Below are 19,422 nucleotides of genomic sequence, written 5' to 3'. Positions count from 1 at the left end.
GAGCTTAGTGATTATTTCCCAGAAACTAACAGCAAAGGTATGACCCCTCTTTGAGTTGGGTCAAAATTATACCTAGATACGAACCACAGGAGGTAGAGGTTCTACCCTAAGAGTCTGACCATGACAGGTATGAAAGACCTGAATTATCTCTCTCATACTGGCTTATCAATCAGTAGAAATACAGGTTTGAAAAACCAAGAAAATGTAATATAAACATGTTATTTAGAAATGGCTAAAAGATGCAATGGTTGGATCTTAGCAATGAAAAATGAAGGGTAGAAGGGCTGGGGACTACTTTTTAAAAGTGAGCTTTATAGAACCATTGGCTTCTGTATACTACATGCATACGTGACTGATAAAAATGAAATAATTTAATATGCGCTTATTTAAAAGTAATGTTACAAAATCAGATGCTCATATTTAAGTGTAAAGAAGAAAGTTAAAATTGCTTACAATTCCACTAGTCCAAGACATAGCATTATTAACCTAATGTTTATCTCTGGCTGATTTTAGAATTTTTGTTCTTTTCTATAATTTCATAATATATATAATTATATTTTTGAATTTATCTTGCACGAGATTCATTAAGCTTGATTCTGTGGATATTTTTCATTAGTTCTGGAAAATTCTCAGCCATTTTCTCTTCAAATATTAGCCTGGCCCTAATCTCTTTCTCTTCTCTGGGAATCTAGTAATGCATTTTAGAACCTATAAGTGAATTGTCCATTACTTAAACCACCTTTTGTATTTTCCTTTTTTGCCTTACTGTACTACAACCTGGATTCTGACTTATCTTCTAGTTCACTTATTCAGTGTTCAATTATTTTTAATCCTTTGGTAAATTCATCCTTAAAAAATATTTTTATTATGAAAATATTCACATATTCACAAAATTAGAGAAAATATTCTCATATCTGTTCCCTGGTTTCAACAATATCATCATTCTACTTTTCTGGTTTTATCTGTGGTGACTGAGTTTGAAATTTTTTATTGTAAATTTTTTCCTTCCCAGAAGTTTTATCTGGTTCTTGTTCTCATCTGCTATGTCACTTTCTATGGTTTCCTATTTCTGGCAGATATTTTGAAGCCTGTGTTTTATTTCATCATTATAATTATACTTGTTTTATAATCTGATAATTTTATAGTTGTAGTTTACCACTGCTGTGTATTGTTCTTATTCTCTTTTGTGGTGCATGGTTATTTTTTTACTGAGTACTGTTTATTATTCTTGAAGAATTATTTTTGGAGATTCTGGCCTACTGTGAAGGTACCTCCCTTTAGAGAGGATTTGTTTGCATTTGCCAGGGGGACATTAGCAGTCAGCAAATGAAGCACCTCAAATCGAGATTACTTCTGGAGTCTTCTTAGACCGCCCACCCAGTCAATGTGAACTGGAGCAACACTTCTCAATGTTATTTTTCACTTTTCATTTTGACTCCTACTCTTCTAAGAGCCAGGGCCATCTTTCTTGGAGAAAACTGGAAGTAGGTTTACTTTTGTTTTACCTTAAGGTGATAGCCCTTTGGTGTCACAATTTAATGTGAGGAAGATGTTAAATTTTTCAACTCCAGTGGACCTTAGTCTTTTTTTTTTTTTTTTTTTGGTCACCAAAGTCAAAATTCAATTTTTCAGTGTGGGAATCTATGCCTGTGAAGTTGTTACAAGAGATACTGGCTCCTTTGAGCCACAGAGCTCCCATGCCAAGGTGACTCCCATACCCAGCGAGGCGGATCTAGTCTGTCTCTTAAGTGTTACCTCAGAACACCAATTAGACTAGCTCCAGGATGGTTATATGGACTTCTGTGAGGGCTACTACCATGAACACCCAATAGTGCCTTCCTGGCAAGCTGAGTTTCCTATCTCATATACTCCTGAATAAATCTGATGTCAGGTGTGGCTGTTGGTGGTATTGTGAGTCTGAATATTTAGTTTAGCCTAGGAAGATGCCACCTTGTCCCCTTCCTCACTGCCTAGCAGAACAGGGTCACCAAACATCCTCATGTCCAAAAAGGGTTTGCAGTTGCCTGTGATCTGCTTCATTTTCTTGGATTCTTGGACTACTAGTTCCCTACTATCCTGCCAGCTTGTTTGTTCTTAAGGAGACTTTTAAAATAACAACTCTAAAAATAAATAAATAAATAATAGATAGATAGATAACAGCTCTATTAAGATATAATTTACATAACATACAATTCATCCATTTAGTGTATAATTCAGAGGTTTTTAGTGTATTCAAAAGTGGTATATCCATCACTGCTATGAAATTTCAGAAGTTTCATCACCTAAAAAAACCCCCAAAACCCTGCATTTAAAACTTTATATATTTTAAGAAGGCAGGATGGTCCCCCTAGCCCACCTTAACTGAAAACCTGTCTTTATCCCATGAAGATAGTATTTTTTACTTATTTTAAATATGTTCAAGTAAGACAACTTTTATTATAAAAAAAGTATTCATTATATATACTTTTTGGTAGGTGTTTGTGATATTTATATTATGAACATGTTTCCTCATACTATTCAATTTTTTCTGACGTGATATATGCCAAAAAAACTCCCAAAGTATCTAAGGGCAGTAAAAGTAATTACTCCACTTGTTACAGATACCATTTACCTTCCAAGAGGCAATCACTGATACCTCTTATATATCTCTCTAAGAACATGCTTATATGTATCCATAGACATTTGGCCCTTTGTCTCTGCAGGTTCTGCATTCACAAATTCATCCAACGGTGGATCAAAAATATTTTTAAAAAAGTTATGTTGTTACTTATATGTACTATATAGTCTGGCCTACAATGGTTGCATACCTACTGAACATGTAGAGATTTTGTCATTACTCCCTAGACAATACAGTATAACAACTATTTACATAGCATTTACATTGTTTTAGGTATTTTAAGTAATCTAGAAATGAACCGATCCCCTATGGACACAGAATGACAACTGTAGTCTAATAAAACATTTTTCACTTTATTTTGAAATTATTCCTTCCCTCTGGATAGAACTGCCTCATCCTTTCTAGTGTTTACTTAATTCTATTACAATATTCAGATTATTTTCTAGAGATTTTATTTATGTATAGAACTGACAATGGCTTGATTTAATGAGATTTTTCCTTTTTAATATCAGTTATGCTAGCTTTTTAGAATGAGTTTTGAAAAACTCATATTTTTTAATGTTCTAATATGCAAGATTTACCCTCTTGCTAAAGGCCCTTGATTACCTTTCATGTTTCCATCTGTTCAGCTTTACCTGAGTTAATTTTGGTAACTTAGGAAAATGAAGTCAGGCTTGTCAATACTTATTTGTTGACAATATTTTACAGTGTTTTTACAATTCTATGCCCCTGTATCCCTAAGGTAGAGCAGGGAGAGCTGTTCCCTGGCATACTGAGACTTACCAGAAAGTTATCTATTTGATGGGTCTTAGTAAAGAATCAGCCATTGGTTTTCACTGAACTCTGTATTTTCTTATTAATATTCTTATTACTAATAACAAGAAAACATTGAATGAATGAATGTGAAATGAGATGAAGGCCTAATTATACACAAATGTAAATACATAAATACTAAATGTTAATACAATTGCCTATTATATATGGAACACAACCATATACAAAACTGGAAGGAAAAGTTGTAGAATGTCATTAGTTGAAAAAGCTTTCATGGAAATGAAATTATTTTCCTAGGATTTATTTTAGTATAGAGTTATAGGCCAAAATGTAAGAAACAGCTGTTGTATATTTTGGTCCTATAAAATCCTTTTACTATTTTATTTCAAAAAAGGTGAAGTACAGTCACTTAAGAAAAGTACCACAAAATAAAATACTGTTTAGCAAACACAAAATTAAGGGGCTGTGCAGAAACACGGAGATCAGCTTATCTTTTTATCATGGAAAAAATTTATTTTGTTAACAGTATCTTTTTCACTGTGATGACAATATCTGAACAAGCTTTAAACCCATTAAAGACTAGCCTTAATACAGCAACATTACAAGAGACAAAATTTACTTCTATTTAAATAAAAAGGTAGTATAAAGTGAAAAAATTTCAATGCTCTATTCCTTAATATCCATGAAAAAAATTTTCAACTCAAGTTTAAATACTTTTGATTTTATTAAAGAAAGTATAAAATATTGAGTTCTACATTTTAAAACACTATTATTTTAAGTATCAGTCTTTTCACACTGCCAGCATGTTCCATACTTCCATATAACTTAAGTAGTATCTCTTAAAAATCTTGAGTTCTGAAAAACAGAAAAGAACAAACTGCTATTCCTAAATCTTAAAAAAAATTTTTTAAATGTATTATTATTTATGCCTACAGTACTTGGTCTTCCTAGGCGGTCTCCCATCAAAGTACTAACCAGGCCCAACCCTGCTTAGCTTCCGAGATCAGATGGGATCAGGCTTGTTCAGGGTGGCATGGCTGTAGACCATGGACCATGGCTCCACTGGGGTGCGAACCCAGGACCTTCTAACGTGTAAAGCAGGTGTGCTAATTGCTACTCAATGGAACCACATCCTTAAATTTTTTTTAATTGTGATAAAATACACAACAAAATTTACCATCCTAACCACTTTTAAGTACACAGTTCAGTACTGTTAGTGTTAAGTATATTCATTGTTCTATAACCAATTTCCAGAACTTTTTCATCTTGCAGAACTGAAACGCAACCACCATTCTACTTTGTTTCTATGAATTGACTACAATAGGTAACCTCATGTTAAGTAAATCATACAGTATTTGTCCTTATTTCAGTTAGTGTAGTGTCCTCAAGGTTCACCCATGTTGTAGTGTATGCTAGAACTTCTTTTTATACACCACTTTGTTTATCCAATTCATTCATACTCGGCTTGCCTCTACCTTCTGGCTATTATAAATAAAGCTGCTATGAACATGGGTGTCTCTTAGATACCCTGCTTTCAGTTCTTTTGGCTTTATAGCCAGAAGTGGAATTGCTGGATTATGTTTTTAATTTTTTGAGGAACTGCCATATTTTGCATAGTGAATGAACCATTTTACATTCTCACCACCAATAGTGCACAAGACTTCCAATTTCTCCACCTCCTTGCCACTTACTTTATTTGATAATAGCCATCCTAATCGGTGATCACTCATCACTAGGGCAATACAAATCAAAACTATCTCATTGTGGTTTTGGTATGCATTATTCTAGTGATGAGTAAGGTTGAACATCTTTTCATGTTTGTTGGCCATTTTTACATATTTGAAGAAATGTCTGTTCAATCTATTGCCTATTTTAAAATTAGGTCGTTTTGTTTTTGTTCGGTGTTTAAGAGTCGTGCATATTGTAGCTATTAATCACCTACCAGATATATGATTTGCAAAAATATTTTCTCCATAGATTATTCATATGGTGCCCTAGTGGACATTTATAGTCTTTTCCTATGACAAATATTGCTACAATAAATATTTACTTATATATGCAGACATTTATAGAATACATTCCTAGAAGAATTGCTGGATCAAAAGATATATGTATTTTAATTGATACATTATCCAAATTGCTCAGAAGGTTATGAAAATTTATAACTCCACCAACTCTATCACACTACTGATCTTTCTGTACAATTTAAAGTTTATTCCCAATTCTGAATAATTCTAACTCTAAATAAGATATATTAACTGGAATTTAGGGAAGAGGTAAAGAATAATACCTAATAATTTATTATGTTTATGATTCTTAGAGATAATAAATATACTAACAAAGCCTAGTTAAGGGAAACAGGCATTGAAAGTCCATGTTTTTTTCAAATTTTACCTCCTATAAGTAGGCTGGTACCACTGTTGAACAAAGACATTAATAATAAAATTTCTTCGGTTTTCCTTGGGGTCTTCCGATTTTTTTTTCCATTTCTTTTTTCAGTTTATTTGCCTTGTATCTCTCAGCCATTGACATGAGATCCTCTGGGATACTCTGAAACCATTAAATGCATTACTAGGATTGACATTTTTCTTTTAGTTTAACAGCTTTTGGATGATATGCTAAAAATGCCTCCCAAACATTTCAATCAGACAGTCTCCACAACTGATTACTGACAATTCTTCAAACAGAATGAAATCTGTCTCCCTGCACATTAAACTCTGAATCCATCAAGTTATAAAACCAGACTTATCTTAAAAGTACCCATCATTATACTATTCCCCTGCTTGTATAGTCCCTAGTTGCTCCCCAGTGCCCTTAACATCTCTTGCCTAGTGCCCCTTCATATATTCCTTCTCATCTCTGGGCCTGAAGTGTTCTCTGCTGGAACACTTACCTCATTCTTCTACAACTGTAACCAACCCACTGGTTCCCTCAGCACGGTTTTCAGTGAGGCTCACCCCCATTAGATTAGGTTACCCAATTACATGATATTATATAGCTCCTTTGCTAGGCTAAAGCCCTTATAATATGTTCAATTACTTGTTTAATATCTGTTTTTCCTGCTGAGCAGTAAGCCCCCATACTCAGAGTAAATAAAATTGTTTGAATATTAGAAAAGTGATAACGAGGAGAGTTCTAATGAGTTTTATAGTCTCACCTGATTTGCTCTTTCCAGAATGTTAATTAATTCATTGGCAACCCTCCAGTCATTTCTAGTGATAAGGGTAATTGACACTCCAGTCCTCCTTTAATGGGGAGGAAAAACTCATATAATTTGATTTATAATTTACAATCATTATTCATTTTGCAAACTAGAATAAACAGCAGCAGCAAAACCGCAACTCTTTTACAAGCCCAAATATGTATTATCAAAATTTAGCATCCTTCAAACAGCAATTTGGAATCTAAATAATCTGCAATTGTTTAAGCAGCAGGTTACAAGGGGCTTATGATAGTGGTAATCTCAGGAGGAGAAAAGGTCCTCTTACACAGGGCAACTTGGACGAGAGTAACCAACTAGGTATAAATCAGTTTTGTTACACTATAAACATAAAGCAGAGTGGAATCAGACAGTCACATGCTAATCAGAGGGGTCTGGGTGAACGTGGAACAGACCAACTGGACAGGAATAAAAGTAGCAAAGCAGGTTCTAGAGTGGCTCAGATAATTCACAGGCAAGAGAACAAAGTTTTCTAGGTAAAAATGTAAGTGGAGTAAGGAGGAGCTAGGGTTCACTTTTTTCATCAGTAGACTATGCTTACCCTGCTCTTCCAGTGCGCCCTACTCTGTGCACATATTCTTCAATGTTCCGGGGAAAATCATAATTATAGACATGTGTGACATCATGGACATCAAGACCTCGAGATGCTAAGTCAGTAGCAATCAGTATTCTCACTTTACCTAAAAAGTAAAGCCAAAAGAATACAGACACATTCCAGCATAAACCAACCTAAGACATATCGGAAAGTATATTTTCCCTTAATATCTTATTAGGTGACCTATTACTGCCTTTAATATTAAAATACTTAAGGCAGTGAAAATGGGAAAGGGTTAGTCTTTCTTTTTAACTGCTGGCAAGTTACAACACAATGACACTATGGAACAGCAAACAGTCACTGAATCATCTGAGCCATGTCACAAAGATATATGCCTTTCAGGTAAATTAATAGAAATAATCCCCATTGCAAATAATTACCTCGACATCCAAGTTTAAACATTAGCTCTTTGAGTTTGGATAGTCCTGAGAGTCTGATTAATATTTAGAACTCTAATAGGTAGTTTTGGGATCTATAAGCTGAGGACAGATCTTAGAGACGGGTTCCATCAAAAGGAGTTGTCATTCAGCCAACCACAAACATCTTACACTTTTAAATGCAACAAGCAATAATTGCAAAAATGTACCTGTTTTAAAGTTTTCTAACGCTCTCTCTCGATCACTCTGTTCTCTGTTGCCATGCAGAGACTCTACTGATATTTGTCGGAGGATAAGGTCACTTGATAAATGATCAGCACTGAAGCAAAAGATAGTGATCTTAAGTACTTATACTAATACTGCCACCAATTCACTATTTCATTTTTATTAGTGAAAGTCTAAAATAATGTACTGTAAGACATACACATCCCCACTTGAATTTGTATACAAAAAGAAATAATACTAAATAAATCAATTTGACTGAATGATTAAAGATGTAAAACAAAAAATACCTACACAGCTTTTCTGCTGACAAACACTATGACTTTGTCTTTGGGAGACATGCTCTCTAGGAAAGTTTGGATATGCGATCGTTTCTCTTCTTCTGTGGTAACAATTATATTTTGCTCCACAGTACTTACAGCCTAAAAGATTCAAAGATCAACATTGATTGGCAAATCCCATAGCTTGGCTCAAAAATATGTCATATTTCTATCATTGACTAATGTTTTAATAAACTGTTAACAGGAAAAAAGGCAGGTCCTTACAATTACCTGTTTTTACTTAAGGGTTTGTAGCTTAGCCTTTCACTTTTTATTACTTATTCACCCAAGAGAAGTTAAAAACTCCTGAGTACTTGGCCATGTGTTGAAAGCAACTGGTTACCAATGTAGGAAAATAACCATGGGGTAAGGCTAAGGTTGTGAAAACTATCATGAATTTTGAGTATAGTCCTTACAATGAAGGAAGATGATTATCTTATACACAAGAGTTTCAATGAGTATTCAATAAGTATTCTGACAATTTAATGTGAAATTTCAAAATATTATTGGTACCATTTTTTTTTGACAGTTAAAATAGATTTTAATAGCATTTAATGACAGAAAAGAACCAAGCATTTATCTGGCCCTTCATGAAATCAAATGAAATGACCCTGGACAATGATTCATTATTATTACTAGTGATTAAGTAAAAAAGGTCAATTTTCATTAATGATTAATTGAAAAGCCAGTTACAATTATTAAGTGAAAGGCCAGAGAACTTTATAATAGAAGAGAGATATAATTGTGATCTTTAATTATACATTGTATAATTACTAACATCTTAACACACCGATCTATCTTTACTTCGAAAAAAAAAACAGCCTTTAAAATATATGCACAGATCCAGACCTTGTTTAGAATCTGATTTTAACAGGGTTAATAAAATAAAGTATTAGGGAAAGAAATACTGACTGGATATTTGATGGTATTAAAAGATTATTAAAATTTTCGGTGTAAGAGAATCCTACTAAAGTTATGTTTAAATTAGCCTGAGACATATATACTGAAGTATTTATGAGTAAAATCATAATGTATTTAGTACTTGCTCTAAAACTAAGGAGTGGGCAGGAGGAATGCCAAAACAAAAATTTTAATTCCATAATTAATAAATATTTTTAATAGTTACAAAAAACAAGCTTACAACTAGATCCAAAGTACCAACATATACAATCATTGGCTCTTTCAAATAAGATTGTGCAAGTCGACGGACAGCATATGGCCACGTTGCACTGGAAATAAAACATGATATACAAACATTATAAATTTATTATAAAAATGTATTATAAATCAAATATTACTAAGTTTCCCTAAGAGTGCTATGAACAAAACTGCCCATGAGACAAATTTCATATTTTTCTTTTCCTTTTTTCATATTTTAATAAGAGATTTTACAGAAAATGTATGCTTCATAAAGAATTGCTCAACTATAGGAAAGGTACTAGATGAAATCTTCAAATATGTTTTATAGTATCAAAGATGGAGATATATACCTTGAATTCTAATCTAAGAAAAGGTAAAATGAAGTGTTAAATTAGTTTTCTCTAGGCCTTTGTAAAAAGCAAACCCAAAAAACCTTGTATTTTTCATACATTGTCAGCAGGGAAAACTAAGTGCTTATGTGAAATAAAAACATTTGAAGTGTACTGATGAAAGAATATGTAAATTCAAATGTTTATGCAACCATATATATTAGAAAAGTAACCACCTTTTATACTTTCATAGTAATTACAATGACGGGAATAGGAAGGAGACTGAGGAAATTAAGTATATTTCTTCAATTACATACTATTTTTTATGCTAATGAAATGAATGAGAAAATAGGTCTCTAGATCACTCTTCATTTAAAAAACAATCACTGCTTCCTCAGTTTTATCTTGGGTAAAAAAGTATATCGTAATCAAATAGTTACCTCTAAGGACAGGTGATCACTTATTCAAATGTGAGACTTCACTGTGAAACAATCTACCCTCCTGGAGTCCCCTCTGTTTTTACAGAAATCTCAATCTATAATTTAGAAAACCCAAGAGTCCTTGTTACACTGTTACACTGAGTTGCTATATTAAGCGATGGCATGGTATCTTTCACGTAAGGATCTCAAAATACTTTCAAGGAATGCTCTAAAAATCTTGTGGGGAAATCAGCCAAAAAGAATGGATTTTATTCCACTGAGTTCTATTTTGCAGACTAACAATTAAGTATATACCTACCTTGTCATAATAGTCTGCCTGTCTGGGCGCACATCTAATAAAATCTTCATTATCTGGGGTTCAAATCCCATATCCAGCATCTTGTCGGCTTCATCTAATACCTGCATCAAAAATGTTTGTGGCTAGATTAGATCTGAGAGGTAGCCAACATATATGCACTCTTTTTGTCTAATAGTTTCTAAATCTACTTAATAAAAAAAAAATATCTAAAATCCCCATGTAGTTTAATACTTTTGTACTTATCTAAATTTTCCAACATTAAAATATCTTAAAATCTTTAACGTATTAGATGGAATGGCAAATAATCCTAGGATTTAAAACTATTATGAAATGGACAGCCGTTCTAAAAGACTGTTTTCTTAAGACTTGTGCTTCCTCCCAGTAACCCAAACCCTTAAACCCTTCCATAATTACCAAGTAGGTTATACTTTTCAGGTTGACAAAGTTATTCATTTGCAGATCATTCAACCTTCCGGGAGTTGCAATAATGATATCTACACCTTTTGTTAGGTCTTGTATTTGTCCATATCTATCTCCGCCACCATATATACAGATACTTAAAAAAAAAATACAGAGGTTCATGTACAGATAGGGAATATACCATCACAACTCAAAATCCCTACCAACCTAAGTATTTTGGGTATAAAATAACAAAATAAAAGTTATACAAATCAAAAAAAGTATCAGATGCCTTTTGTCATATTTTCTCCTTTCTGAGAACTTTCCACATCCATCTGCCTGCATCACTGTTATTGGCCCCACCCCTGACCCATGCTGAGCCAATCAGGTTCTCTAAATGTGTGAAAAATGATGGAAGAATATATTAAGCTACAAATGATTAAGATGCTGACACAGGAACGACCAAAGAAATTACTTACTTTTTAAGACCTTTATATGAATACTTAGAGCATTCAGCTTGCACTTGAAGAGCTAATTCTCTAGTGGGTGTAAGTACTAACATGCCAGGTCCGTTCCTTTTCTCTCTAGCTCTTTGAAGAGAAAACAAGATTAAAGTACTTGTCTCAGATACATTTGTTTAGTGCTTTCAAAATTTATAGCAACTAGTGTCAAAGTCAACATAATTCACCATAAAAAAAATGGAGAAATATAGAAAAACAGCCAAAGAAAAAAACCCAAGGGCCAAGATAGAAGCCTTATCATTTAACATGGCCAGTGCTTTCCTGTGTCAAACATTCTCTCACACAATTGTGTTGGACATGATAATTTAAATAATTTGTTTCCGATGTTTCACTATTAACATTTTTGGTAGATTCTACTTATTACTTCCCAAAATGTTTTGTCAATTTATACTTTTGCCAGTACAGTACAAGAGTATTTCCCTGAAACCAGGCATTATCTTTTGACCAAAGCAATATACAAAAAACTTTAATTGTGCTTTTGGTACCTATATCAATTAAATCCTTAAAAAAGAGAACCCAGCTGTAGAAATTCTTACAGTGGTTGAGAGTCAAGGTGAATAAATCCAGGCATTAAGTAGGACAATGTCTTCCCTGTTCCAGTTTGGGCTACTCCTATAAGATCTATTCCTTGTAGAACTATTGGCCATGCCTGTGACTGAAATGGAACAATAAATAGTAAAATAAAAAGTGCATTTCTTCTTGTCAAGTGTCCCTCCTCTCCCAGCCCCTAACTTCTTTCAACAAATATTTTCTGAATGCTAGGCACTGGTGCTGCAGGAGGTGCTGGGGAGTTAGAGACAGCTGCTCCCTAATGATTTAACTTCTAACAATCAGACATTGTTTGAGGGGAGAGGGATGGTCAGTGAAATATTAGAATTAAAGAACTATTTAGCATACCTGAATCGGTGTTGGCTTTTGAAAACCTGCCTTTTTAAAGTTTTCCATAACTTCAGGATAACACTGAAAGGCATCCTCGAATTTACAAATAGGATTGGGGATAGGACGTTTTTCACCATCTTTCAAGTCATCACACATTATATTATAGTTTTCCTTCCTTTAAGGAAAAATAGAACAAATATTAGTGGCTTTGATCATTTTACTCCTCAAACAAGAAATTTTCCAGCATTAGTTCAGGGTGTATCTAGAAATCCAGCTGCAACTAATTAAAACCAGAGTAGTAAAGTTACAGTAAAATGTAATAACTAAGTAATAGAAGTGAACACATCTTTTTCTTATCAGAATAGATGCAGAGAGAAGGGAAAAAATTACATTGTATGTATGAACAGGCCAATGAAAATTTCATGGAAAGGTTAAGAATAGAGCCTGAAAATGATATGCTTCATAATTCGAAATCAGATCTAACACTGATGGCCTACAATGTTTCACACATATTTTCTTAAGTTATCCAACAATCTTATTAAGTGAGAATTATATACATTTGACAGGTGATCATTAGTTATTTGTCCAAGGTCTGAGCCCTACTCCAAACCTAGCATAGCTGTTCTTTCTACTATACCATAGTATCTTCGTTTTATAACAGATGTTAATAGAAAAAAAAGTGATCATTAGGACCTTTAATTCCAGATAAGGATTGAGGAGTAAGAATTATTCTAATATTCAAGTATCAGATCGATTTCTTATGATTTCTAATAGTTGAAATAATTCTCTAAAATTGCTGTTCAATACAGCAGGCACTAATCAAGTCTTTTTAAACTTAAAATTTAATATTCAGTTTAATACTAGCCATATTTGAAGTATTCAATAGCTATATATGGATAGTGACTATCAGACACAAATATACCCGATTTTCCATCTTTGCAAAAAGTTTTTTTGGATAGCAACGCTCTAAAATATATCTGTGGATGCAACCAAGTTTTCATTTGGCTATGAAAGCGTAGACTTCAAATGCAATCATTTCAAATCCTTGCCTGCATTAATTTAATAACATAACTATACAAATACTCAAAGTAATAAAACTACATACCTCCAATTGTCTACTTGTGCTTGTGACATTGAACTTGTTGTTTCTGACTCCGTGTAAAAATTTTTTTTGATTGGAGGTAAATCTGAGATAAAGATGAAAATTCAAACTGATAAATAATGGGAACTTACATTTCATTGACACTTATTCAAAGTAACAAAAATCAAACTATAATATGTATCAGGCTCACTTTGTATACATGGTTTAAAACAACTGTTCTACACTTTGCCAGCCAAGCTTTTGCCAGACTCTAGGAGATCTCCAATTTTAGTCTCTCTTTCAATTATATTTTTCACCCAAGAAAGAGATCTTTTAAGTATAAAATTAATTTGGTATAAAATAAACCATGCTTTACAAGACACAATTATCACATTGATAAATTTTCTCTCAAACACAGTACTGATTTTATCTTTGAAGATCCATCCCATTACTGTTTAGGAATAAAATATTTATCCTTATTCTACCCTCAGAAGATACCTTGTCTTCTTAAATACCTATCATGTGTCTTCGAAATTTAAGTCCTTTCTATCGCTTCCTATTCCAAATCTCCCCAACTATAAATTGTCAAGATGGCACTGGAAGCTTAATGTGCAGACAGGCTGACCACCATAATGGTATTAATTGTCATTAATATTTGTCACATAAATGATGGATTGCTGCCTCATTCTGATAGCCAAATTTCATGCTCAAATTTACTCTGAAATTTGGTGACTATAATGTGGAACATTATATTATACTCCATATATAATTCCATGTAAGAATTTCATTTAAAATTAAACAAATTCTAAAAATCTCTCTCTTCTCAAGAACAATATGTTCTTATTAAATGTTTTCTCCCTTTTTATTTTGCCCTTGTCAGCCAGGATACTCCAAGGTCAACTTTTATTTAATTGCAGCTACAACTTATGGTCAGAATGTTTATTCCCTTTACTTTCCCCTAGGATCCAATTTTCTATTTTATTAAACTTTTGCAGGAAGTTACCTCAATTAAGGTGTAAATAAGTTTAATATTTTAATTTTCCATTGGTAGCATCAATCACAACACAGGCAACATAGACAGTATCATGCCCCAGGAATTAACTGCAGCATTGCAAATTTTAATAACATTTTTCATATAGATCTCATTATTGAGAGTAACACATTTTACAGGATAAAAATCTCATTAAGAGAAACACCTACACCACATGTAAATGTTAGAATGTAGCACTAACCTGCCCACTTTTTTTTCCCCCATGTCAAAGCGTCTTCTCTAATTTGATCCCAATCAATCAATGTCTGATCTTCTGTAACAACACTGTCATCTGTCCTTACATTTCTTCGAACAGAAGGTTGGAATGCAACAATATCTGTTAAAATATTTTTACCAAATTAGTTTCAAAACAAATCCTATCAGTACAAAATCTCCAAAACCATTTTATTATTGTTTTAATAACAAGATAATAATGCTTGCAATATAAAGTTGAGTTTTCTGCTATACTACCATGACAATTCTGGTCATGGTTTTTGTCATTAGTTATCTACTTCAGTTTCACAAAACAGAAGAAATTTTAACTTACTGGAGAAGTTAAATAGCATGAGAGCCTAGTGTCTAATAATAAGTCATACATATCACTTAAACTTCACAATAATCCTGCAAGGCAGATGTAACTCTGGGTTAACAGATAAAGAAATGGAGTCTTACAGACTTCTTAGAGGTTCCTTCTCAAGAAACACTAAGGCCAGTGCTTCCATTTGAACCCAAGACTGTTATTTTTACTTCCTTGTTTCTGGAAATGGTTCAATAATGGCTAGACTAATCCTTGCTCTCTCATTAATAGAAGTGTAATAAAAAGGTTTGTTATTTTGGTTTTTTTTTTCCCACTCGTCTATGGCTATAAGTAAAACTGCTAGGCTCAAATGAAAGATTAAGTGCTTTCATTTGAGAAAAAAGTATTCTTGGGATTCTATAGCAAAAAATTCTATAACAGACTAGATTTAATGATAGCAAGTTAAACTTTGTTATTAGAAAAAACATCAGCTATAATAACATGGTTTATAACACTGAAATTTAAAAAAAAATTAACAGGACTTTCTTTAACGGGCAAAAATTACTTACCAACTCTGGGTTGTGAGTTGTAATTTTTTTGTTTTTTAACAAGATTATCTATCACTGCTTTTGCTTTTGTCTGCATTGCCTTGCTGCCGAAAATTTTGACTTCTGCTTCTGGACACCCTTTTATTATCTAGACACAAGGAGAAAAATTGGTAAGACTAGAGACCCCTCACCATTCTGCCCTCAAACAATCACAAATTCAAATATTATAAAAGTATAAAGTAAATATAGGATTGCTATCAATCAATGTTTGAGATGTAATAAAAGGTTTTTATGCAGGAAAAGGTCATGAACACATATAATTTGTGTTTTAGAAAAAATACTCTGGCCACAGTGAAAAATGGTTTAAAAAGGACAAGACTGGAAGTAGGATGGTTCAGTTAGGGGAGAATGCCCCCAAATGTAATTTCCCTTCAGAAATACAGGAAATAGAAATGACTCCATGATTAACTTGTTTAGGATAAGGAGAAGTTAGTAATCTAAGATTATCTGGCTTGGGAACTTGGTGAATGATGTGGCTGCTTACTGAGACTGGGAACACAAGAACAGCTCAAGGTTTGAGGAATGGGGATCAGGAAGGGCATGATAAATAGTACCCAGAGATCTTCTTTTTCAGTGAAGATTATCTCTAAAGGTTTTTACCTCTATGAGTCAAAAAACCTATACTTAGAATGCACCACAGTATAGGTGAGTTCTTGAAAAGAATGGCAGTATGAAGAGCTTTGGCAACTTTAAGTTACCACAGTATGTTAATAACTGAGCAGAAACTAGAGTTAGGAATGAACTATACTCTTTAAGGATTTAAGAACACAGGTTACTTACCTCTATTTTGGTGTTTGTTGTACTTTGGATGTCTCTAATTTTTGACCCACCACGGCCTGTTTTTAAAAATAAAGGATTTTTTTAAAAAGCAAGTTGAAATCGGTAAGGGAGAGGATTTACCTACTTTCTTGAAATAACTTTCTCTAGTTCTTTCCCAAATCATCCAGACAAAGGCTCCTGGGGTCCAATAATCACTTTCTTTGGAAAAAAGGAAGCAAGAGTTTTCGATTCCAAATTTTAGTGGGTGGTAGAAGGCTCTTTATCTGGAAATTGATACTAAGGATTCATCAGCAGCCCAAGCAAACTAATTAGATCCAAAAATGTTGGCAAGGATGTGGAAAAACTGGAACCCTTGAACAGTCCAACTCAAAAAAAATTCCAACCAAAAAGTGATCAAAGCTCTTAAATAGACATTACTCTAAAGACATATAAGTGTCCAGCAGGTATATATAAGATGATGAAATCATCAGAGAAAACCAAAATCATAATGAGAAATAACCTCCTACCTGTTACAATGGCCAACATCAAAAATACAAGAGATAAGTGTTTGGGAAACTTTGTGTAATGTTGATGGGAATGTAAATTGGTGCAGCCACTATGAAAAACAGTACAGAAGTTCCTCAAAAAATTAAAAATAGAACTACCATATGGATCCAGCAATCCTACTTACGGGCATTTATACAAAAGAATGGAAATCAGCATCTCAAAGTGATATCTGCACTCCCATATTCACTTCAGCATTATTCATAATAGCTAAGAGATAGAAACAATCTGAATGCCTGTCAACAGATGGTTAGATGAAGACAATGTAGCATATACATACGATGGAAGTTCTCAGACTTAAGAAAAAAAGATATCTTGCCATTTGTGACAACATAGATGAACCTTGAGGACATTATGCTAAATGAAATAAGGCAATCACGGAAAACAAATAATGTATGACTCTATTTCTACGAGGTATCTAACAAACTTAGAGAAACAAAATAGAATGGTGGTTGCCAGGGATGGGGGAAATGGAGAGATATTCAATGCATAGGTTCAGTCATGCAAGATGCAAACATTCTAGAGGTTTAGTATACAGCATTGCTCTTATAGTTCACAGTACTACACTGTACACTGTCCACTTAAAATTAGGTGTAAATTAAAGTTGAATTTATCAGAATCTAAAAATATTGGATCCGGAACCAACATCAACCTGTGCTTGCATTTCACAGGTGCTCAGTAAGTGTTGAAAGTTTAGGTGATTTTTATTGCAAACCTAGTGGCATTCGTTTATGAAGCATCACTCTTCATATCTTTGAACCTGAGGCACTTTGATGGATCGATTAATTTCTGGCTAGTCTAGTAATCAGTCTTGTATTGCTCCACTTAATAACAACCTGCAAAATCGTTATTCTTTGGAGGATTTGAGATCTTGCTTCCTGGCTTATGCCATCGGTTTGGTTCGATAAACTCTTATAAAAATTCAAAAAAATTAGCCTATGAAATCACTTCATTTTTTTTCAAAACAAGTTTAAAAGAGGTAAAACAAGATAAAACGGGGTAAAACAAAATATTAGGTTCCATACCTAATGGGCAAGATGTTGGGATTTATCCTCCTAATTAATGGCAATAAATGAAGGGAATCTAAATTTCAATCATTTCTAAATGCTTTTCAAAAATGAATTGGTAAGACTAAAGACATACTAAGAAAACAAAATCCTATTTTTCAGCAGATAAATCATATTTAAGTTAAACTAAGTGCAATATATGGTTATACTCTGTGCAACCCTATAATATCCTCCACCTTCTTATCTTTGGTTAATGGCTCCATACGATATTCAAACATTGATTTCAGCTCTGCTTTGTTATTCATTTAAGCTATCATGGGACTGATACTTCGTCCCAAAGGGTTCCAAAGTGTCCTAAGAATTTGCTTTCCCAAAAAATCGTCTCTAAATATCAAAAGGTGCGTTAAATGACACCATTCTAGTACCAGACGGCGTTAGAAATATCTCGGGGATAAAACTAGTCTCACTAGGTGGCAGCTGATTGGAGGCGAGGAGCTTGTGGCCGGGATGCCCTTACCAGGCTCCGCCCCTGGCCCCACCCATTCACTTATCCCGGCCCAGCTCCGCACACATCCTCTTGCTCTTACCAATCACCGCGCCAACCCAGTCGTTCTTCAATCCAAAGCAGAGCGGCGGTTCTCGGGGACCATCGGCCACAGGTTGCTGGAGGCTGGAGGGGTCCCTCCAGCCGCCACCTCTGCCACCTCTACGGCCACCCCGACCTCTTCGATTCGGCTCCTCCGCCGGCCTCCTTTCCGGAGCCTGAGACACTGCCGAGCCTTGCCGGGAAGCAACGCCCCAGGAGGAGGCGTTAGCGCCTGCTTCTTGCCTAGACATGGTTCCGTGAAGAAGATCCGGCTCGTCCGACGTCGTTCCCGTCCGGCTCTGCAGCACCCCACCGTGCCGTCGTAAGGCTCCTCTACAGGGGCATCCACGCAGCCGCTACTTAAGGAAGCCCGCGCGAGGCTCGCTCCGCCCCTGCCCCGCCCTCCATGGCCTCACGTCCATTGGTGCATGAGACGTTGTGGGCGGGACCTTCATGGTTTAACCAATCCGCTCTTATAACTATGCGAGCTCGTCGTGAACGAGTCAATGCGCCGATGTTTGTTCCTTTTTTAGGCGTGGGACTTCTACCAACTTGTCTTTGAGCGCTGTTTTGCTGAACTCCCACCCTTGGTACTCCACGTCTCAATGGCTCTAAAACCATGACTCTCAAACGTCAGTCACTTTTACAATGTGACTCAATACGTACATAAAACATTTGAAAGGAAAGGCTGACAAAACAGCATTTACCATTTTTATGTAAGCAGCACTTTGATATCTTTAAGCTTGTATTCGTTTTTAAAATGTTGGTCATAATCCACAAATTTAATAACTCACACTTTAAAATCTCTGGCCAGAGAGATGTGGCTTCAAGGCCTCGCTGAACACTTGATTCGAATGTTTGGTGCAGTTTTAAAGCTAATGAAGTAAATCGAATAAATGCCGCTTGGCTCTCTGGCTGGACATACTATTCCAGGCAGGCAAGCCAGCTGGGAGTACCCCTGCTTTGATTAAGATCTTCATATTGTCTGAACAAATCTCATGTATAATCATCCATCAAACATAGTAGACATCTATTATAATGTTAGACACTATGGTCTGTGCCCAGGGTTGAACCTGGTCCATTCTAGGTTGAATGGATTCACCCACGTGGGATTAATTATCACTCTTAATGTGATCATC

The 19,422-nt window shown here is 34.5% G+C and overlaps 1 protein-coding gene and 1 non-coding gene across 2 annotated transcripts; both read right to left on the bottom strand.

The window, feature by feature from the left end:
- Positions 1–4,074: 4,074 nt before the first annotated feature.
- DDX43 (DEAD-box helicase 43) lies at positions 4,075–18,599 on the bottom strand. The gene is made up of 17 exons (XM_016141671.2): positions 18,285–18,599; positions 16,148–16,203; positions 15,329–15,455; positions 14,445–14,579; positions 13,237–13,318; positions 12,150–12,306; positions 11,789–11,907; positions 11,211–11,321; positions 10,747–10,888; positions 10,333–10,433; positions 9,267–9,354; positions 8,100–8,227; positions 7,793–7,902; positions 7,153–7,291; positions 6,549–6,636; positions 5,786–5,941; positions 4,075–4,246 (listed from the first exon to the last, which is right to left on the bottom strand). Exons 1-16 carry the CDS (start codon positions 18,532–18,534, stop codon positions 5,825–5,827), a joined length of 1,950 nt encoding a protein of 649 aa, XP_015997157.1. The 5' UTR covers positions 18,535–18,599; the 3' UTR covers positions 4,075–4,246; positions 5,786–5,824.
- LOC118606581 lies at positions 4,318–4,436 on the bottom strand. Its single transcript, XR_004952538.1, has one exon. It is a non-coding gene; the product is annotated as a 5S ribosomal RNA (ribosomal RNA).
- Positions 18,600–19,422: the final 823 nt, after the last annotated feature.

The sequence above is a fragment of the Rousettus aegyptiacus genome, unplaced genomic scaffold (assembly GCF_014176215.1).
Source record: "Rousettus aegyptiacus isolate mRouAeg1 unplaced genomic scaffold, mRouAeg1.p scaffold_m13_p_1, whole genome shotgun sequence".
NCBI classification, from domain to species: Eukaryota; Metazoa; Chordata; class Mammalia; order Chiroptera; family Pteropodidae; genus Rousettus; species Rousettus aegyptiacus.
This window is presented reverse-complemented; position numbering and strand designations above follow the sequence as displayed.